The sequence below is a fragment of the Pipistrellus hanaki genome (genome assembly GCF_964339955.1).
Source record: "Pipistrellus hanaki genome assembly, chromosome: 8".
NCBI lineage: Eukaryota > Metazoa > Chordata > Mammalia > Chiroptera > Vespertilionidae > Pipistrellus > Pipistrellus hanaki.
Window position 1 is genome coordinate 35,974,380 of NC_140510.1, and position 23,421 is coordinate 35,997,800.

The 23,421-nt window shown below is 42.5% G+C and overlaps 1 protein-coding gene across 1 annotated transcript; it reads right to left on the reverse strand.

Moving 5' to 3' along the window:
- Window positions 1–976, reverse strand: LOC311626398 (protein tyrosine phosphatase type IVA 1-like). The gene has a single exon (XM_084891666.1). The coding sequence runs from the start codon at window positions 540–542 to the stop codon at window positions 30–32; it is 513 nt and encodes a 170-aa protein (XP_084747792.1). The 5' UTR covers window positions 543–976; the 3' UTR covers window positions 1–29.
- Between the last annotated feature and the right edge of the window lie 22,445 nt (window positions 977–23,421).

The window sequence follows — 23,421 nt, forward strand, 5'->3', positions numbered from 1 at the left end:
TTTCAAGGCAATGGCATCAGGCACCCGTTTTATTGAATGCAACAGTTGTTTCTATGACCAGTGGACTCTTTGAAGCGCAGCCGCATTTTAGGACGATACTTCTCCAGATACAGAAGCTGCTTGGTGTTAAAAGCTCCACGCCGCTTTTGTCTTATGAACTGTACTGCATCTTCATATTTCATTCCACCTTCGATTAATGCTAGGGCAACACGCATTGGAGCTCTTCCAAGGCCTGCGACACAATGTACAGCAATACAACAACCAGGTTCTTCACGAAACTTAATTTTTACAAGATTTAACCAATCATCAACAATCTGGTTGGATGGTGGTGCACCATCATCAAAAGGCCAATCAAGAACTTGGATGCCTTCTTTCTCCACAAGAGTAGTGTCATAAGTTGCTTCACATACTCTTACTATTGTGGTAACACCATAATTCTTAAGTTCCTCTATGAATTTCTTTAAGGTTGGATTGTGTGTAATAAGAAATCTCATGTTCTTGTATGTGACTTCCACAGGAGCTGGGCAGTTCATTCGAGCCATGATAATTTAGTTAAAAAACACTCAATAGGGTTAGGAAAGAATTTAAAAATCGAATACAGAAACGATGCAAAGAAACCAAGTCTACTTCAATATACTCCACTTGAAATTCTCAGTGCTTTGAGTGACGTTGGGAGTAATGGGAAATGAAATGAACCTCCTAACAAGAAGCAGCAACTCTTCAATCCAGTAATACTGAGGCAATAGAAAGGAAGTGCACTGAGGTTTACCCCATCCAGGTCAGAACTCGTAAAATGCTCTGCAGTTTTTAGTTCAACACTTCTGTGTCCAGGTAAACCACTCATATGGGGGCTTCTTGGTGGAGCAGTAATGAATTTCTACAGTTCACTTGTCTGCATAGAGGTCGTGCTGTGCCTGGCAATAATCTCCACTGCCCTTCAGAAACTCCATAAATGTGTGACCAAGAACACCACAGAACTGCCTTTCTAGCTGTCCTCTTGGGTTAGGTCTGACTCTCTCTGAAGAAAAGTTCCAACTGGATCGCGTATGCCTTTTGGCTGTACCATTGGATTAGTTTCCTCTTTTGAATTAGAATGTGATCAGTTACCCATAAAATGCTTTGATCTTCACCTCATAGGAGAGGGGAAGAAAAGGGAGGCGGGGAGGAGGTTTAGGCATGTTTTGTTGGATTTTAATGCCAGCAGAAAGCCAGATGGCCAGAAAGACTAGACTTTAATTGTTTCCAATTTTGGCATTTAAGAGTGAGTGAAAAGGAACATGGATTTGAGGAAATGGTGCAAGGTATCACACATCTTTGTGACGTGATTACTTGGAGACCACAGTCGAGCCAAGATAAACACCGAATCATTTCAAGTGAGGCAAACACAGCCCAGTCTCAATCTTGCTCATTAGGAACCCAGAGCCCAGAGCCTACAGCTCAAGGGGCTGGGGAGGGGAGAGGGGGAGGAGGGGAGAGGTGGGAGAGGGGAAGGGGAAGGTAGGTTAAATCCCCCGCACTCCTGTAAACATTTCCAGGACCTCCTTCACCCTTTGTCAGCTGCACATTAAACAGCCTCCTCAGGGCAAGGGGCGCCTTCTTCTGCAGACCTCCCTCTGGGCAGGGCCTTCTGCCCACATTTCTCTCTTCAGCTATCATTTCAGAAAAGCTCTGTGGCTCCCTTCATTGCAGAGTTCTTTTCAGCTCTGAGTACTCAGGTTTTCCTAAGCCCCTTGACCCTGAGCTGCCCACTCTTCTATCCGGTGTGATGCCTCACCATGGATGGTATTCCTGTTTATCATCATGCGCATCCAAGCATGCTACAATCAAGCCTTTATAAATAATCAAATTGTGGCAGTGAACTGTGTAATGCACGCTCAGATGACGATGTTTTACTAGACACAAGAGATTCTTAGAAGAACAAAAAGCATAAATACTTAGCAGCGGTGATATGGCAACCCTACAAGAGCAAGCGAAGTGGGAGAGACTGGCCAGCACCGTGCAGAGGACCCTATCCAATAAGACAATGTGGTTATTATATGTGATTAATGGGGGAGAATTAAGAAAAGGACAAGGCCAGTCTGAAATCTGAACTGCTCCTCAGAAGGAAACCTCTCTTCGCTAACCTCACTTCAAAGCATTTTATGGTGCTGATACATCTATACGCACATGGTGAACTCGCCTTTAGTCAACGATGGAGTCAAATGCTGAGAGTCACGGTAAGAACTCGTGCCCAGCAGCTGTTTCCGATCAAAGTGGTTAAAGCACTGATCATAGGTTTATGGGAGCACTGTTCACTGCTGCCCCACATGAGGCTCTTTGGGGTTTTCAGGAAAAAGGGGCTCAGATGTCCCACCTTTAATACTGGGGGGGGGGGGGGGTTGGGGGTGTATGATTAACACAGAAAAGCAAAATCCCAGCCCTAGATGGTTTGGCTCAATGGATAGAACATTGGCCTGTGGTCTAAAGGGTCCCAGGTTCGATTCCAGTCAAGGGCACATTCCCAGGATGTGGGTGTGATTCCCCGTAGGGGGTGTGCAGGAGGCAGCCAATCAATGATTCTCTCTCATCATTGATGTTTCAAGCTTTCCCTCTTCCTTCCTCTCTAAAATCAATAAAAATATTGAAGAAAAAAAAAAAAGAAAGAAAGAAAAAAGAAAAAAAAAGAAAAGAAAAGTAGCTGAAACTGGTTTGGCTCAGTGGATGGAGTGTTGGCCTGCGGACTGAAGGGTCTCAGGTTTGATTCCGGTCAAGGGGCATGCGCCTTGGTTGCGGGCACATCCCCAGTAGGGAGTGTGCAGGAGGCAACTGATCAATGTTTCTAACTCTCTATCTCTCTCCCTTCCTCTCTGTTAAAAAATCAATAAAATACATTTTAAAAAAGAAAAGTAAAATCCCAAAGTGTAGTATGTAGCTAAAACCTCAGGCTCTGAAGTCAGTCTAACTGATTCAATATTGCTCTCCCATCCCTATGTTGGTGTGTAAATTATTTAACTTCACTCAGCTTTCATTTTCTCATCTGTAAAATGGGAAATTAATATCTAACTTATTTAATTTTTGAAATTGAGTGAAATAATGCTACTAAAGCACTGAAACAAGTGTCTCATACTCAAAACAATATTAGTTTTTTCCCCCCTCAAAATTCACCATTAAGAAAATGAATCAGCATGCCACAGACCAGGAAAAATATGTACATCATATTTAGCTGGAAAAGTATCCATATTTAGAATGTATAAAGAACTGTTACACATCAACAACAAACAGATGAACCACCCAATTTGTTTCAAATGGGAAAAAACTTGAAAAGATACTTTACAAAAATGATATACAAAAAGGGTGTGGGGTGGGAGGGGGTCTATGGGGGGGGGAAGGTGGACATCTGTAATACTTTCAACAATAAAGATAAATTCAAAAGAAAGATATACAAATGGATATTAGCACTAAAAAGCTGCTCAACATCATTAATCCTCAGAAACATGCATATTTGAGATACAATGAGATGCCATTTCTCACCCAGTAGAATGTCTGACATAAAAAAGACTGACCGCTGAATGTTGGCAATGGTGTGGGACAGCTGGAACTCTTGTGCATGGTGGGTAGGAGTGTAAAAAGATAGTCACTGGGAAGCAAGCTGCAGTTTATCAGACATTTAAGCATACATTACCCCGATGACCCAGAAATTACACTCCTTGGTATTTATCCAAGAAAATCCAAACATATCCCCAGAAAGACTTAATATAGATGTTTTTTAGCAGCCTTATTCTTTTTAAAAAATATATATATATTTTATTGATTTTGTACAGAGAGGAAGGGAGAGAGATAGAGAGTTAGAAACATCGATGAGAGAGAGTCATCTATCAGCTGCCTCTTGCACACCCCCTACTGGGGATATGCCCGCAACCAAGGTACATGCCCTTGACTGGAATCGAACCCGGGACCCTTCAGTCCCCAAGCCGACACTCTGTCCATTAAGCCAAACCGGTTACGGCCAGCCTTATTCTTAATAGCCCCAAAGTGGAAACAATTCAAACGCTCATCATCAGGAGAGAAGATAAATTACAGGATATCCCCTGACAATGGGATGCTACTCAGCCATAGAAAGGAAATAACAACAACATGGGTGACTCTCTATGCTACCATGTTGAGCAAAAGAAGCTAGACCCCCAAAGGCACCTTGTATATGAAGCACCAGATCAGGCACATTACACTATAGTGCTTATGGCACAAGAAGGATCCGCTAGGAAGGAGCACAGCAGGATTGTCTGGGGTCATGAAAATGTTCTATCCAGTTTGGGGTGGTGGTTACACGAGCATATGCATCTTTCAAAATTCACTGAATGGAACATTTGAGAGCTGTTGGATAATGTGTTAAATTGTACATCAACAAAAAACAAAGGAATGCTATCTATTTCATCATTGCTACAACAAATCATCTCCCCGGCAACACCACAGGACTTGTGGGGAACTGGAACATGACTTGCAAACGTACAAAACGCCAACCTTTGGTGGTCCCATCAGAACCATCTGTGATTTCCTAGAGAGTCCGCACTCCTATGACGCCGGTTCTCTCTGAGAGTCTTCTACCGCTGTCTCTATCTTTACTTACTCTTGGCTCACCCCTAGGGGGGGTAAGATTTGGAGAGTTAGCGCTATGTTATATTCATATTGCTTTGATTTCTCATACTCAGCCACTTTTGAAGTCTCTGCTGGTGATATATAAAGTTGCCTTTATCAGAACTCTATTTCTTTCCAGCTTTATTGCAATATAATTGACAGTAAGTTTAGTTAACGTCTATCATCTCATATAGGTACAAAAAAAAGGGGGGGGGGTGTTTATCTCCTTGTGATGACCACTCATAGGATCCACTCTCTTAACAACTTTCAGTTATACCATACAGCAGTGTTGACTAGAGCCATCTCATTGTACATTACATTCCCAGTACTTATTTATCTTTTAACTAGAAGCATATACCTTTCACCACCTTCTTCCAATTCTTCCATCCCTGCCACCTACCTCTGGGCCCCACAAATCTGACTTCTTTCCTGAATTTGGTTTTTAGGTAGTTGTTATTATTATTATTATTATTATTATTATTATTATTCATTCTTTTATAGAGATAGGAAGGGGAGAAAGATAGAAAAATCGATGAGAGAGAAACATCAACATCCATTGACTGCTTCCTGTACGCCCTCCATGGGGGATTGAGTGGCAACTCGGGCATGTACCCTGACCAGGAACTGAAATGGTGATTTCTTGGTGTATGAGTCGATGCTCAATGACTGAACCATAACAGCCAGGCAGTTTTATTTTGTTTTTAATTCCATGTGTAAGTGAGATCATACAGTATTTGTCATTTTCTGTTTAACCTATTTCACTTAACATAATGTCCTCAAGTTCCACCCATGTTGTCACAAATGATAGGATTTCCTTCATTTTTCTGGCCGAATAATATTCCATGGTATGGGTGTGTGTGTGCGCGTGCTTAACTATTATATTTTAAATAATACAGCTATGAATATGGCGGTGCATATATCCCTTCAACATAGTGTTTTTGTTGGTCAAAACCCTATTTCAGATCCAGTCTGAATGGTTGGCAGTGTGTCATGACACACTTCATGGCTACTTGGTCAGAGGCAGGAACTCAAGAGGCTGTGGGTGGGGGCCAAAGGGAGGCCCCTGAGCCAGTCATTGCAATGACCATGGTCTATTTATTACAGGGAAGCAGAGCCCCTGGGCCCCCAGTTTTTTCATCTTGGGCTCTAGTTTAAAACACGTGTCACTGCAGCAGGAAGAATCCAAATGACTGTTTTACACCCGTATGACTGCTCTAAGTCCTGGTGGTCTAAACGATGAAGTCACAATGTTACCAGAGCTATGTTGCTAACTGTATGCTGCTGTCAACTGTTAACTCCTCAGTGACGACCAGAAAGACCTGTTGCAGGGACAGGATATTTTCAGGTTTTTAGGACTTGACTGGAGTACTTAAAAAAAAAAAAAAATTTTGCCTAAGTTTTACATATATCTCCTCCCCCCCAATTGACCCGCCCTCCAGCCATTCCCACCCCAGGCAAGCCATTCCCACAATGGGCACCCGAGTGCCTGTGCCCATTGGTTATGCTAATATGCATGCATACAAGTCCTTAGGTTGCTCTCTAACCTCACCTCCCCTTCCATTTGTATCTGGATCTATTCTTTTTTTTAAAATATATTTTATTGATTTTTTACAGAGAGGAAGGGAGAGGGATAGAAAGTTAGAAACATCGATGAGAGAGAAACATCAATCAGCTGCCTCTTGCACAGCCCCCACTGGGGATGTGCCCACAACCAAGGCACATGCCTTGACCGGAATCGAACCCAGGACCCGTCAGTCTGCAGATTGACGCTCTATCCACTGAGCCAAACCAGCTTCGGCTGGATCTATTCTTGTTCATCAAATTATGTCGATCATTATATCCCACATATGAGTGAGATCATGTGGTATTTATCTTTCTCTGACTGGCTTATTTTGCTTAGCGTAATGCTCTTCAGTTCCATCCATGGTGTTGCAAATGGTAAAAGTTCCTTCTTTTTTATAGCGGTGTAGTATTCCATTGTAGATGTACCACAGGTTTTTAATCCACTCATCTGCTGATGGGCACTTGGGCTGCTTCCAAATCTTAGCTATTGTAAGTTGTGTTGCTATGAACATAAGGGTGCATATATCCTTTCGGATTGGAGTTTCAGGTTTCTTCGGATATATGGACTGAGTTGTGTGTTTTTTGTTGTTGTTGTTTTTTAAACAGAACTTGCATGGCAAGGAATTGGTTGAAATTAAACAGAGTGCATTTGTGGGCTCAGTGAGGTGAGGGTATTGAGAGGCATTTTGATGAGCAAGTTGTTGCTATTGATTGGAGACTGTTTAGTTGGTTTGTACTCACCCCTCAGGAGTAAGACCTTTCTGGAGCAAGCAACTCTATCCCAACATCCATTAACACGGTACAGAGAACTGTTCTTCCGTTCTCACTGATTCACCTATAAAGTTTTTAAAAACAACTTTTCACTTATTCTACTGTAATCTCCTGCCTTCAAATCCAGCAATCACAAAACGCGGTTTTGGTGTGAGTAGCAGGTAGGGGGAGCCCCTGGACCATGAGACCAGGTTGTGATAGGTGTCTATTGTTCCTTCAACCCCTAGGAGACAGTCAACGCTTCTGAGATTGTATCTGCTGTTTTCATTTTATTAAGTTTATGATCCAGTGCACTCTTGGATTTCCTCATTTGCAAAATGGGGATAACAGATGTATCTACCTCATGGAACTGTTGTGAAAATTAAATGAGTTGCATAAGTGTGAAGAGCTTGGAGACAGCTATTATTACAGTATCATTATTTCCTCTTTCCTCCAAGCCTGAACTCCAAAGCAATCTGTTAGGCCAGGAACAAACACGTCTTGACAAGTTTTGCCGTGACAACTCACACCTCACTTCTCACCCTCATAACCAGGAACAGCAGTATGGCCAGAGTAGTCATTTGAAATATTAAGAAACTCCCGTCCAGTTGTTCCAGGTTCCTCAAGTGTCTTCCCCCACCACCAGCACCCCCACCAGCACCTCTGTTTTCTCTCTGAGGCAACCCCTTTCCTGGGTTTCCAGAAAAAGCTCCAAGACCCTGCTCAGCTCAGCTCTGGCTCCACTCTCCACCTCTGCTCCTGGTTCCCGCCCCCAGCACCCTTTTCTCTCCTTCCTCTCCTGATTCTTAACCTGTCCAGTTAATAATGTGCAGTGTATTTTTTTTTTAAATGTTGCTGCAAGCCTGGGACTATATTCAGGTGCACACAGTTATAAGTAACGAGTCCTCGTAGGTTAATCACCTCAGTTTAATTTCATTTAAGAATTACTTACTGAATTGAGCATTTTGTTGAGCTAAGCATTATCAAACAAGGGATTCTTCTCAAATCCTCAGCTGGAGAGTGTCCTGGGCTGGTAAAACTGCGCTACAGAGCCCACCTCAGCCTCGGGGCTCAGCCGACTCCCTGGCTTCTGCCTGTTCCCCACGACAGCCGTGGGGCTCAGGTTAACATGCTCTCCTGGTGTCCAGCCACTTCCAGATTTAAAGCCTTCCCTGCTGCACCCAGATGGCCGCTCTCCTGCTTTTGTCAGAATGAGATGCAGTTTTATCTCCCTGAAAGGGATAAACATACATTCCTGTTTCCTTACCTACGGCTAGGCACACGTCCTAAATGCAGAAGCCGTAATCACATCATATTATCAGACCCATCTACAAGGTGGGAGTGTGTGGGGGGCGGACATTCACCACAGGCCTCCTTTTCTCAGCCTCCCCACTGTCTCAGTGTCAGCAGCCCCAGTCCTGTTGGCTCTGGAGTGGGAGGAGGCACAGCCTGGGTGAAGGAGCAGATGGCTGCAGAGGGGTGGAGGCTGAGCCGCTCCCCACCCCCTGCCTGACTGGTTCTGGCAAGTTCACTGACACAGCACAGCCAGGGCATGGCAGCAGCCGCCTCCCTGGTCTCCCACCTTCCCTCGCGCCCACTGCCATTTGTCTTCCACTGAGCCCGCCTCTCCTTGTCAGCAAGGGGCCCTATCATGTTCTGTGCAGCAGCCTTTGTTGACGCTGTAGCTACAGGAAAATAAATGCCAGCTCCTTGGGTTGGCCCAGGCCACTTCCCACACTTTATAGCGTGCTCCTGTCACACGACCCTCCTGTCATTCCTAAAGTCATTCTACCTACAGCCACTCTCTAGACTTTGCCCCAGGGCACAGGCTGTTCCTTCCACCCAGAATTCCTAGGACCTTTCCTTACATCCTTCCCACCTGCCAAACTCTTATTTACCCTTCAAGACCCGCTCCAATAGCCATTCCTCTGGAAAGCTTTCCCAAAGGCCTTTGTGAGAAGATAGCTGTTAGCCTCCTAGAGGTCCCCTCAAGCATTGGATTTGTACCTCTGATAACACACATTTCAGGGTTTCTTATAATTTATCTGTTTCACATATTTCTCTCCCCCACTATATGGTATGATCCTTGGGTACATAATTCTTGTCATAAGTTGATGTTCAATATATTTAGTGGATGTATATATATAAAAGCCTAAGCAATTGAACAACCAGCTGCTATGATGTGCACTGATCACCGGAGGCAGATGCAGGAGCTGCCTTGGTGGTCAGTGCACTCCCACAGCCAACCTCCCACAGCTGGCCAACCTCACGTTGTCCCTCCCCCCAGCTGGCCGGCCCCAATTGGCCCTGATTGGGACTGGGTGATCTGACTCCTGATTGGCCCCAATCACTGGCAAGGCCAAGGAACCCTACCCATGCATGAATTTGTGCACTGGGCCTCTAGTAAGTTAATGAAAGTCTAATATTCACTACTTACAGTTTCTTCTTAAGTTTTTGTATACTTCTTAGTACTATCAATATTTCACACTTCCCCTTTTTCTTCCCCATTCACTCTTCCTGGGGCTTAGGGGTTTGAGGAAAAGGGAATTATAATGACAGTGAAGTGAGGCACCCAGGTCTCTAGAATTTTCTACCTGTCCTTTTCCCATGCCCTTTCCCCCTTTGAAGCCCAGAGGGAGAGCACAGCCAAACCCCCACTGCCAGTAGGTGACCATGGGTGAGTCACTTAACATTCCAGGCTCCTCTTTGACATGAGAGATTGGCACACGGTGGTATCTAAGGTTATTTGTGGTTCTGTTCATCTATCAGTCATAAAGAAAGCCGCTGGAATTCTAGGCAGTCCCGACTCACTGGAAAATCACTTCTACGCGGAGGCCTCTTCAGTGACTACCTGTGAGTAAGAGCCACCTGGGCACAGCACCCTCCTGTCCTGGTACAACCTTCCCACCTGCTGACCTGAAGCTGCCTCCTAGCTGCTGGCTCAGCACCTGGAGGACTTCACGTTGACTCACTGGGATGCAGCAGCCTTTCAACCGCCCAACTGGACTAGTCCAGCCTTCTCCATTCACAGATGTCTGTGTGTCCCCATCTCCTGGAGATTTAAAAGCTACCACTTACACCTGGACTATCTGCAGAGCCTCTACAGGTGAAGCTTTCTGTCAGGGCCTGGGACCCTACATTACACAACTGTAGGGGCATCCTCCAGGCTGACATCACTGTGGAACTGTACATGCATGGGAATAATTCCCCAGCCCATAGCAGCAAGGTATCCTGGGCAAAGGTGCCTTTTCTTTTTTCTTTTTAAAAAATATATTTTATTGATTTTCTTTTACAGAGAGGAAAGGAGAGAGATAGAGAGTTAGAAACATTGACGAGAGAGAAACATTGATCAGCTGCCTCCTGCACACTCCCCACTGGGGATGTGCCTGCAACCAAGGTACATGCCTTTGACCGGAATCGAATCAGGGATCTTTCAATCCTCAGGCTGATGCTCTATCCACTGAGCCAAACCGGTTTCGGCAAAGTGCCTTTTCTTACTCACACAAAGATACATTGAGGTAAGCTGTAGTGGTGCCCTCCCCCTTTTTAAACTATGCTAAAATAAGATTATGCAAATGGTGGTGAATTATTAATGTTTCCACATAAAACATAATATATTTTTAAATTGTGCTAAAATATTCATCACATAAAATTTACCATCTTAATCATTTTTAAATGTAAAGCTCAATAGCCTCGAATACATTAATGTACAACAAATCTCTGGAACTCCTTTCATCTGGCAAAACTGAAATTCCATACCCATGAAATAAGTCCCACTTCTCTCTCCCCCTGGCCCCAAGCAACGTCCTTCTGCTTTCTGTCTCTGTGGATGTGACTACCCTGGGCTCATCTCAATGGAGTCATACAGGACGTGTCTTCTTGTGACTGACTTGTTTCACTTAGAATACTGTCCTTGGGGCTCATCCCTGTTGCAGCATGTGACAGAGTTTTCTTCCTTCTCACGGCTAAAGAATATTCCGTTATATGGATATACCACATTTTGTTTATCCATTCATGTCAATAGATATTTGGGTTGCTTTGACCTGTTGGCCACTGTGAACCATGCTATGCGCATGGCTGTACAAATTAATAATTTTAACTCACCCAAGAAGTTGGATGGTGACTAGCTCCTCTGGGATAACTTGTTTAACCTCATTTCCTTTTTTTTGGCTGTGAAGCCAGGACTCTACTGCCCACAATGCACACCTCTGTAGGCTCCTTTACATGGTCCTTCCCACAGATCTCCCTTACATAATTGGCAATCAGGATAAATAGTTTTTAACATCCCTCCTCTATACAATAAAATTATTTTCAGAAATAGTCATGAAATGAAATGAGTAATGAGATAGCCAGAAAAGAAATGCAGACAGTATTAATTTTATTTCATTGAACTTTGCAAATATTGAGATCTGAAACTATTTACAGCCATACAGTTTATTGTGTGCATGACTTTACTCTTCAAGAAAATGCTTGATCAGGAAGATAAAGTTGAAGTTCCTGAAAAATTGATTTATCCAAACCATAGACTATCAATTTGCCCTTAGCAAGTATCTTAGTTTAGGCTGCTATAACAAAATACTATAGACTGTGTGGCTTAAACAATAGGCATACATTTTCTCAGTTCTGGAGTCTGGGGAAGTCCAAGATAAAATTCCAATAGGTTAGGTTCTTGGTGAGGGCCCTCTTCCTGGCTTCTCACTGTGTCCTTATGTGGCCTTCCCTCATTGTGTGTGCCTAGAAGCTCTGGTCTGTGCTCCTTTTATAAGGACACTCATCCCATTCATGAGGGCTCCACTCTTGTGACCTCATTTAAACCTAATTACCTCCTGAAGGCCCTGCCTACAAACACCATCACATTGGGGGTTAGGACTTTAACGTATGAGTTTGGGGGGCGGGGGGGAAACACAAACACTCATTCCACAACACTGGATAAACAGCTCCTTCTCAAAGCAATCATTAGCTCAGCTGAGCTTATCAAATAATTATTTACTTTTTGAAGATCCACTCCAAAGTCCTAACTTCACTGTATTATATCATTATATCATGAAGCTTGTCCAATCCCAATTTCACCTGACATTGAAAGGCCCACTTTAAACTAGACCCCAGAAACCTCAGAAATATTTCGGCTCTGGGCACCTAACACAAAATCCCAAGCCCACTTCTTACTCTATGCCAAAATCACCTTCATTATCCTGAGATGGGGGTGAGTGGATACAGTGCAGCTCTGAAGGGCCTTCACCTACCCAGGGCCTCATCTTGGGGTCATGCCCAGGTCACCAGCAGTCGCTGTGACACCTGCCTCTGGCCCTGACCCTGGGTGAGGGGAGAAGTGGAGAACCCTACGCCAAGGCCCCTCACGCTTACTTTGTTGAAGAAACAAAACCCTCGAGATTCATGTACTGTATTAAGTAGAGAAAAATGCATCTGATGTCCCCCAAAAAAGACTGGGTATCTTGTACTTTGTAAAGTGTTAATTAAAATGGAGACAACAATGAAAAAAAATAAATCCCACCTCCAACCTTCCCCTTCTGAGATGCTACTAAGACTTCACCAAGGTAGTGATCTCTACACAGATCAGCGGTCATCAACACAGTTAAGTCAGTAAAAATTTTAATAAAAATGTAAAATAAATATGTTAGGACATAAAAGGAAACATGTAATGGGTTGATAATTTTTAAAAAGTTAGTTTTCTTGAAAATAAGCAGAGCCTTATACCTACAGTAATTGCATTGTGGTAATGAATGTCAGGCACTACAGTTTCTGTTTTCAAGCCTTCACTTCTGCACATTTGTCAATGGCTGTCAAAATCAACGTTCTTTACTTGTTTATAGAGAACATAGCTGTCTCCACCCATATTACACAAGGTACACTTTAAATACTTTAATTTTGAAAATTTTCCAAAAGAAACAATACAAACACAAATAGTTAAAAAGGATGGGATTGAGAGATGCAAATCAAAACAACAATGCAGTATCATCTCACACCTGTCAGAATGGCCAACATAAAAAAAAAAAAAAATCAACAAAGGACAAGTGCTGGCGAGGTTGTGGAGAAAAAGGAACCCTCGTGCACTGCTGGTGGGAATGCAGACTGGTGCAACCACTGTGGAGAACAGTATGGAGCTTCCTCAAAAAACTGAAAATGGAACTCCCATTTGACCCAGTAATCCCACTCCTAGGAATATATCCCAAGAAACTAGAAACACCAATCAGAAAGGATACATGCACCCCTATGTTCATAGCAGCATGATTTACAATAGCTAGGATTTGGAAACAGCCTATGTGCCCATCAGCAGATGAGTGGATCCAAAAACTTTGGGACATCTACACAATGGAATATTATGCTACCATAAAAAGAAGAAATTTTCATCATTTGCAGCAACCTGGATGGAATTGGAGAACATCATGCTGAGTGAAATAAGCCAGTCAATGAAAGAGAAACACCACATGACCTCACTTATTTATGGATAATAAAGAACATTATAAACTGATGAACCAAAAGATAGATATAGAGACAGTAAAACAACAAGCAGACTGTCAAATTACAGTGGGGAGGGTAGGGAGATCTGGGGTAGATAAGAGATCAACCGAAGGACTTGTATACATGCATATAAGTACAACCAATGGACACAAAACTCTGGGGAGGGAGGGCATTTATGGGAGGGGGCGCAATGGTATATGTACACAGATAATAATTTTTAAAAAAAAGGATTAAAAGAAATGTTATGAAAAGCCAGAGCAGCAAATACAAAACAAGAAAGCATGTGCCCTCATTATAAAAGTCATAATAAAAAGAGTGTATCATAATAAAAGTAATCTTCATAATAAAAATAATAAAAAAATTTAAAAAATAAAAAGAATGGGATTGGCAGACATTTATAATAATCCCACTTCACAGCAAATCCCAGAGTTTGTAATTATAGCATTCAAATGTGTCTACAGTTTTTTTAAAAAAAGCTTCTAAATTTTCTTCACCAAAACGTCATCACACATTTCCACTGTGTTTGGTTAAAAATTTCCCCAATTTTTCTTTTGCAAAAATCAGAGAATGTAGCTGAATGACAATAAACATTGATTGTATTTGATCCTTTGCCTTAGAATGAGGATTCAGTTCTTGGTGAAAATGTCTGAGGCATTCAAACATTGTCCTTTAGATTTCTCCTGCAACGTAAGACCAGTGTCTTCTGTGGTTTCTCCTGACAGTCTTCTTTAAAACGCCCATTTCCTCATGCTTTGGTATCAGAGGGTTCATGGTATTCTCCACCATTTCTGTGAGCCAGTCTTCGGTGAACAATCCTAAAGCTTAGCGTTTCATGGGGCGTTGTTCCAGGTTGATTCTGGCTATTTGCAAGTGTGTGTGTAGGGTCACAGAGAATGACAGAATTAAAGTTACTATTTGTTTTTATAATCGCTGTGATTGATAATTTCAGATCTACAGTTTAGACTCAGGAATATATGACTCCGCTGTCCCCAAGTGGAGATCTAATTGCTCCAGTTTATCATGAACCTCCTCCTGAGACAAATGCTTCCCTCTGAGTCTACATGTGCCCTAGGTCAGCGGTATACTGAAAGTTCTCCAAATTAATGTCCATGATATTGAACACAATGCTTATAAAATGATAAGAGATAGCTCTACCTGGTTTGGCTCAATGGCCAGTGCATCAGCCTGCAGAATGAAGGGTCCCAGGTTCAATTCTGGCCAAGGGCACATGTCTGGGTTGTGGGCTTGATTCCCCAGTAGGAGGTGTACAGGAGGCAGCTGATCAATGATTCTCTCTCATCATTGATGTTTCTATCTCTCTCTCCCTTCCTCTCTAAAATTAATAAAATACATTTTTTAAAAGGATAAGAAATAAAATAATGTTAAATGGAGACATGCATATTACTGGTACTTACCTAAGTAGAAACCAAAGTAGTTGTTTAGAATTTAGACCAGCAAAAAAGTTTCATGAGAAATTATTTTACCACTATCACTATTTAGACTTGCAGGCTGATGGTGATAATAAGAAGCAGGCCCCTTTTTAGATGGCTTTATTGTTGTTTTTAAATTCCTGGTAGACAATCGCCCCTTACTGCCTGCACAAACCGAATTGCTCCCATTGCCAGCGATGGAGACTAAGGGACAGGAGAGACGCGGGTGAGACGGCTATGCACAGCGGCGGGACTTCTTCCTTATAAACAGAATTCTTTTTAGATCTCTGTGCCTCGGGGAAGAAGGCCCAGTTCAGGAGAATATACCGATTAATCTAAGACTTTGTGTTAATTTTGTTTCCTTGCCTGTGCTTGGCTTAGCTGTGGGTATTTATTGAAGTTCTAGCCAAGGAGCCTAGAAGAGAAATCTGTTGTAAGAGCTTTCAAACTCATCAATGTGCCTCAAGCATTGCTTATAGCTAAGACTTATAAATAAATTACATGTAAACATGTGTGTATATATGTGTGTCTGTGTGTGTACATATATTGATATATTGTAAAAAAGATGATACATACATATTTAAATTTGTATATAAGAAAAATATAATACATATAGGTATACATATATATCATCTTATTTTCAATACATCTGTATGCTTTCGAGATTAATAAAATACATTCACATAAGAGGTACTAAATTCATGGTAGCTCTTTGTCTTTATATATTTTTAGTCAAAAGATACTAAAAGTATAAATACTACTAATTCTGACCGGTTCATGGCTTATCTTTATGCTTAAAAGGTTTCCTCTTAAGGGACAGCATACTCTTGGATAGTCAAAGCATCAGAATTTTCTACCAACCACTAGAGGGCAATGTAAACCAGCAAAAGGCCCAACCTCCCAATTCACTGCCACAGCCCTGAGAACACCTAAGCCTGATGGCAATCACTTCATCACAATGGCCCATTTAGGCAAAACAATTCAGGCCCCATTTTTTAAAAAATGCCTTTACTAATTCCTAAGAGAAATGTGTATATACTCAAACTTAGACATTAAGTGCTCAGAGACTATGGTCAGAGTGACTGGGTTTAAATTTCATCTCCATCTGTGACAGCAGTGTGACTTTGGGAAAGTGTTTCCACCTCTCTGTTTCTTTATTTGTAAAATGACAGTAGTAACTGGTTAGAACAATACCCACCTAGCACAAAGTGAGTAAGCTCCATTAAGTGTCAGCTCTAATTAGAGGTTAAGCATTCAGGCTATGGAGTGACACTGCCCAGATTCAAATCCTGCCTCTACCAAGCCACTTTCATATATATATATAAAATTCAGAGAAAAGGGAGAGAAGGAAACTTCAGTGATAAGAAAGAATCATTGATTGGCTGCCTCCTGCATGCCCCCTACTGGTAATGGAGCCTGCAACCTGGGCATGTGCCCTTATCAGGAATTGAACTGTGGCCTCCTGGTGCATTGACCTCCTGGTTCATTGGTTGATGCTCAACCATAGAGCCACACCGCTGGGCTTGATACTTCCTTTACCTCAGCGTCCTCACCTATTAAATGAGGCCAATAATATCAACCCTGTGGCAACGGCTTCAAGATTAAATGTTCTTAGCAGAGTCCCTGGCACATAGTAAAATGAAATATATGTTTATTGTTACTATTAATTTTAATATTCTTTTTATAACTTCTAATGGTATCATTAGACAAGTAACAAAAAACTTGGCATTGATATTCGTGCCATTTATTTTTTACCTGGAGGCCACTTGAGAAAGAGCAACATGGTGTGTGCTCACCGCGGTTAGATCTGAAGCGTTGCCTCTGCCAGCAGCCAAAACGGAAAGCCCGTGCTTACCTGGAGCATTTCGCCTTTGTCAACAACACATATGATGCGTGGCCCCTGTAGGACTTCCTTTCTCTTCCAAAGGCAATGTTTTATTTGGATCCTTCCAGAACTTTGAGTTTCTGTTCTCAGACTGTGCACATGTGTTTTCCTTTGTTTATTTCTGGATGGTTTATGGATCAACATATCTGCTTTCTCTTCTACCTGGTGCCTGCCTGGGTCTTCCTTGTCAGTGAGCATGGATAGCTTGGCATTGGCAGCCCAGTTCCCTCCCCTTTTCCCCTCCCCCCAATCTCCACAGAGAAGCTGTCTTTTTTTTCTTTCTTTTTAAATCATACTTTAATTTTTAAAAATTGTCAGTGATTTTAAGTGTTTTATTCTATCTGCCAGAAGAGCATGATGGGGCTGGACTGTTACTTAGCACATAATCTCTGTTAGGAAACACACACACCCCGATTTTTATTTTATTTTAATGCTGGCAACAAAAAAATAAATTGACTTCATGAGTTTACCAGTAGTATCGGAGGACACATCGTTTGCCAAAATGGACCGAGAGGGCCACCTGCTTTGGCCGACCTATTCATCCCAGGCAGACCGGTCCATTCCGGGCAGCAGATGAACTTCCCTGTTAGCTTTGTTCATCTCGCCTCTGAACTTCCTCTTCCACTGGGCACCATCGCTGCTCAAATCAACCCCAGAGTGGCCGGAGCTCCGGTGGTGGTGTCAGGGAAAGACAGAGAAAGGGGCTGGGTCCCAAAGCCACAAGCCCTGGATTCCTTCCAGGAGACACGTCCCCGTGTTAGCCAGTAAAGCTATTTTTACCAGGTTAAGGGTTCCAACAACTTGTCCAGCACGTCAGGACTTCTGGAGCTGGGCAGTTGGTGTCCCAGTGTGGTCATGTCTGCCCTTTCAATGTGACAACTGGAGTACTTTGTAAAACCTGAGAACAGTGTAAGACATTAAAAAGACACACACACATCCCCCCAACAAAGGAGGAATTTCCATGCGCTGTAGAAACCATTCAGAGGCAGAACATCACATCCCAGTGGATATAATAGGGTCTTGCATCTCCCTCTCATATGAACACAACTCTCATTGACTTAAAAGTGACATTTTCCAAACCGGCTGCCGGAACGATTTGTCCTCTGAACAAAGCCAGCCACGTTTGTTCTGGTGGAATGGCTTCTCTTCTTTGTCTCCGGATAATTTGATACAGCATTCATTCATTCAAGTGCGACTCTCGTTTGGAAAATTTCTCAATGAGACCATTTAAGAAATACTTTTTAATCTGGGGCTTTTATGACTTTCTCTAAGGCTTCTTTCAGCCTTCAGCCTTGCCCCTGGTAGCTTAATAGAATGGGCAAAAATTCATCTTTCGCAATAATTTTTTTTGCACAATAAGTTTCAACCGAAAAGTGATCCTCTCCCCCCCCCCCCCCCTGCCGAAAACTCAGTTTGGTTTATGCATGTGCAGTTTGTGTCTACCCTACAGAGGAGTAGCGACTTTCTAAATGCTTCAAGATCTTGTTTCCAGATAAAATGATAGGTTATCTGCCTTAAGACTTAGAAAGGAAAAGGAAGCTGCTTAAATGAATTCTGTGTCTTCCACATGCCTCAGGCTATTTCAGGAGGAGTAACAAATCTCTCAAGTATTTAGCAACAGTGCTGTAGAAACCAGAGCTGCAGGTAACATTATTTTCTCTGCTGGGAAATGCGCCCTCTCACCCTGACCGGCCAGGGCTGGTCTCCTTGCTCCCCATCTCCTCCAGTTTCCTGTGCTCGTTACGCCCCCGAGGTCAGAATTCCCATAAATTTCAGTCTTTGCCATGTTCTCGGGGCAGAGGTGAGACGGGAAGAGGAGACTCTAAAGTCACATCTTCATTAACTCAAACAAAGTAGTCTTGCAGGGTTTACATTTTAAGCCTTTGCGTCTTCTTGATGGTTCCCATGGCTCTTGAAATAAACAATGTGAGGAGAGAAATATTAGGGTCCCTGTAGCATTTCGTCCTGAAAAATCACTTGTGCAGGAGAGGTGAACTAGGGGCGCATGCCCAGGCAAAGCTCCCTGGCTTGGCTTGCCGTCCCCTCTTTCTAACAAACCACTGGCTCACCAGTTACCACAATACCTGCGAGCACACAGGAAAGCCAACAACATGAAAAGGTCTCTTGAACACTAACGCTAAAACAGGACTAATCAGAAGGCAGTCTGGGTAGCTGCACAGTGTCTTGCCTTCAACTTCTTTTTTAGCAAATGAATAGGGTTTAAAAGAATTATCAGTATTTAAAGTCCAAGCAGTTCTTTAATGTATAAACGGCTGAGACAATCAATGAAATGGTTAAATATCAAAGAGGTTATATTGCTACATCCTAAATTCCCCCTTGAGTGAGAAGTGAATGATCACGTTCAGAAACACCTCATTTGATAAAGCTCTTCGGGGCTAATCTCCTCCCCAGATTTTGCTCTTCCGTGGAGCAAATTAACTGAGGATGAACGATGATCAAAAGAAAGACGTAAGAAGCACACACTCCATAAATTGCTGGTGAGACTGAAACACAGGTCAGAAAAAAACAGTCTCCCTTTAGTCAGATGGAGCTCAGAAGCAAAAGACATAGATATAAGCAGGAAATAGCCACTACAAAATAAACAGAGGAACAGAAGCTGGCAGGTTTGGAGTGGGGAGAGGCTGCCCTCCTCCTACACCTTCCTTGGCAGGTAGAGCCCCCCATTTGCAGCCTCCCACGCTGACCCCATACACACACACACACACACACACACACACACACACACACACGCCCGCCAACTTTCTTTTTTATAAATAAGGTTTACACAAGATCCCTGAGCTGAGTTGAAATGAAGAAAGGAAATATGCATAGAAGTTAAGAAAGGCTGTGCTTTAAAAAATATAGTAATATGAAAAATCACTTCTGGGAGGCATCCTATAGCTCAGGGGTCTTCAAACTACGGCCCACAGAGGAGTCTGATCCGGCCCGCCAGGTTTTTTGGGCAGTGAGCGCAGCCGAGGTGTTACAGTAGGAATTAGTAGTTCATATAGTCCGGCCCTCCAGCTCTCTGAGGGACCGTGATCTGGCCCCCACTTTAAAAAGTTTGAGGACCCCTGCATACTACCTGCATATAAGATTTTTAAAAAAATATATTTTATTGATTTTTTACAGAGAGGAAGGGAGAAGGATAGAGAGCTAGAAACATCGATGAGAGAGAAACATCGACCAGTTGCCTCTTGCACACCCCCCAATGGGGATGTGTCCGCAACCAATGTACATGCCCTTGACCGGAATCGAACCCAGGACCCTTCAGTCTGCAGGCCGACGCTCTATCCACTGAGCCAAACTGGTGTTGGCATAAGATTATTTATTGTAGTATTATTTGTAAAGAAATAATTGGAAACAACTCAAATATCCTTTACCTAGGGGGCTGGTTAAATAAGCCTCCTCCCCACAACAGAATTATATGTAACTGAAAAAAAAATCCTAAGTCCGAGGATTCTCTGCAGGATATGCTGGTGCTGAGCAATGTACAAAGTATGTCATTTCTGGTGTAAGGGTTGAAAGGAGGTGGGGATTTATATTTGTATTTACATGAAGCAGCTCTGGAAGCAAATTAATGAGCTTATTCTCTGAGGCAGGACCTCATAGGGACAGATTGGTATGACTCAACAAACCAATTTATAAAATAACTTTTGTTTGTTCCACCATGTAAATGTATTATCTATTCAGGATTTTTTTATTTAAAATAATAATACAACTCAATAATAAAACAACCCATTTTTTTTAAATGGGTAACAAATTTGGACACATCACCAAAGAAAAGATACGGGTAGTAACTAAGCTCATATGCTCAACATCATTCTTATGACAGAAATGCAGATAAAACCATAAGGGCTCAAATTTAAAAAACTGATAATATCAAGTTCTAAAGAGGATGTGGAGCAACTGGAATTCGGAATGATGCAGCCACTTTGGAAGACAGAGCATTAGTTTCCTACATACCTTTACCATATTATCCAGCAATCCCACTCCTACATTTTGAACCAAGAGAAACAGGTGCATATTTCTCAGTCCCAAATAAAAGTCCAACAAACTTGTACACAAATATTTGTAATAATTTAATGATAGTCACCAAATACTAGAAACAGGGAAAATGTCTGCCAACTAGTGGATAGATAAACAGTTATATTGTGGAATAACTACTTCGCAATAAAAGGAACGAATGACTGATACATGCAACAACCTGAATACTTTTCCAGTGCATTCTGTTCAATGAAAGAAACCAGACGCAAAAGGCTGCATAATGTATGATTCCATTTATGTGACCTTGTGGAAAAGGTAATACGATAGAGACAGAAAACAGATCAGTGGCTAGGGGCTGTCGGCGGAGAAAGATTGTCTACAAAGAGACTCAAGTAAATTTTGGGGGGTAGTGAAATTGTTCTATATCTTGATTGGGTGGGGGTTAACACAGTATGTATTTGTTAAAATTCATGGAATCGTATAACTTAAAAGGGTGACTTTCACTATATGTAAATTATATCTCAACAAACCTGACATTTAAAAAATTATAATAATAAATAGGAAGGAGATATGTTCAACATTTCTGTTTTGGAAAGACTGCTCTGGTTGCTAATGTGGTAAGAAGATTGGATTGAGCAAGAGCAAAAACCAGGTTTCAGCAATTACAATGATCTTGGTCAGACATCTCTCCTGACCTGCAGGATCTGGTGGCAGCAGGAGGATGGAGAGAAGCAGGCCTATCAGAGACATTTTGGAGTGAGAATTGGAAGACTTGCTAACGGACTGGACATGGGTCTGGAGGGACCTTGAGTTATCAAAGCAGATTTTTGTATCCTATGTGTCTTAGTCCATCCAGGCTGCTATAACAAGAAGACTGCTGACTGGGTGACTTAAACAATAAACATTTATTCCTCATGGTTCTGGAGGAGAGAAAGTCCAAGATGAAGGCACTGGGAGATTCAGTGTCACTTCCTTGTTCATAGACAGTCATCTTCTTGCTGTGTCCTCACAGGGCAGAAGGGGCGAGGAGCTCTTTGGGGGTCTCTTTTAAAAGGGGACAAATTCAAATCTTGAGGGCTCTACCCTCATGACCTAATCATCTCCCAAAGGCCCCACCTCTAACAGGAATATTTAGACTATCCAACATTTCTGTGGCTAATTCTACTGTGAATTACCTGCAGAATCTCCAGCAGTCTCTCAAATTATGTTACGACTGGAATTGTAATACACAAACTGGAGAACTGGAGATCAGGAACCATTTTGTTGCCTTGACTGGTGTGGCTCCATTGGTTGGGTGTTGTCCCATGCACCTAAAGGTTGCCGGTTTCATTCCAGAGAGGCACCAACAAAAAGATGAAACGCTATTACTTGTATTTTCTGGTCAACAGAAAATTGCCTAACAAAGAAAGAGGAGGGAAATGACTGAAAAGGATTCCGGTTTTATTAATACTAACCATTATAATTTATTTGTATTATGTTTTTCTCTACAGAGTTGATTTCCTATGCTTGCATGTATATTTACTTTGGCTGATTATGGTGGGGGCTAAAAATATGACTACTTTTCTTCCCACCATCTAAGTTCTTCTAGATGGGCTAATAATGAGCAGAGACAGAGTAACAGGAGAAAACCAAGAGTTTGATACATGGGCATGGGGAATTCACATAAACATGATATTCAAAAGACAGTGAGGCAACATTAGGAAATATGACATTTTGAACAAAGGAGGAGAGGCGGGGTATAGGGTATTAGATTTCAGAAGTAAGAATGGGCTGTGTATAGGTAGTTGAGAGAGAGTGGAACATACGTGGCAGGAAGCGTGTTGCTAGGTGACTCAGAAACAATGGGACTCAGGATATGTAGCTCACAGGCCCCTGCATGAAGCCCTCTTATTTACCAGACTTAATTCAAATCAGGCTAGGGTGAATCTCCTCGGATCTCCTTCCTCAAGCAGGTTTTTTTTTTCTATCTGAATCTTGAGCAGAGAAGGGAGGAGAGTCAAAGATTCTTTCTGAGTCTTTTGTTTCTAAATAAATTGCTTAAAATCAGTGTCCCACAAAAGGCAGCTTCAGGGTGGCAAAACTTTGGTTCCCCTCAGGATGGACTGACAAGTGACTGCCTGTTAACCTCGCTTCCCATTAACATGCCGACTCCAGCTGGATCTCGCAGTCCAGAGCAGAGTGATTGACTTTGGGAACCTCAGTTCAAACTCATCTGGACAAAGTGGGTAACCCACATATTTTTAAAAAATTTTTGTCAATTACAGTTTACATTCAATATTATTTTATACTAGAGGTCCGGTGCATGAATTCATGCACCAGTGGGGTCCCTCAGCCTGGCCTGTGGGATCGAGCTGAAACCAGCTCTCTGACATCCCCCATCGGGGCGGGCCAGCTGGACCCCACCAGTGCACCCAGATTGCAAGAGGGTGCAGACCAGGCTGAGCAATCCCTCTTTAGCACAGTCGGGGCCAGGGAGGGATGTGAGAGGTTGGCTAGCCATGGAAGGACCAAAGGAGGGCTCCAGGGCATGTCCAGTCCATCTCATTCAGTCCCAATTGGCCAAACCCCAGCAGTAAGCTAATCTACTAGTTGGAGCATCTGCCTCCTATGGTCAGTGCATGTTGTAGTGAGCAGTTGAACAGCCTTAGCATATCATCAGTATATTATGCTTTGATTAGTTGAACAACTAATCAGTCGACCAGACACTTAGTATAT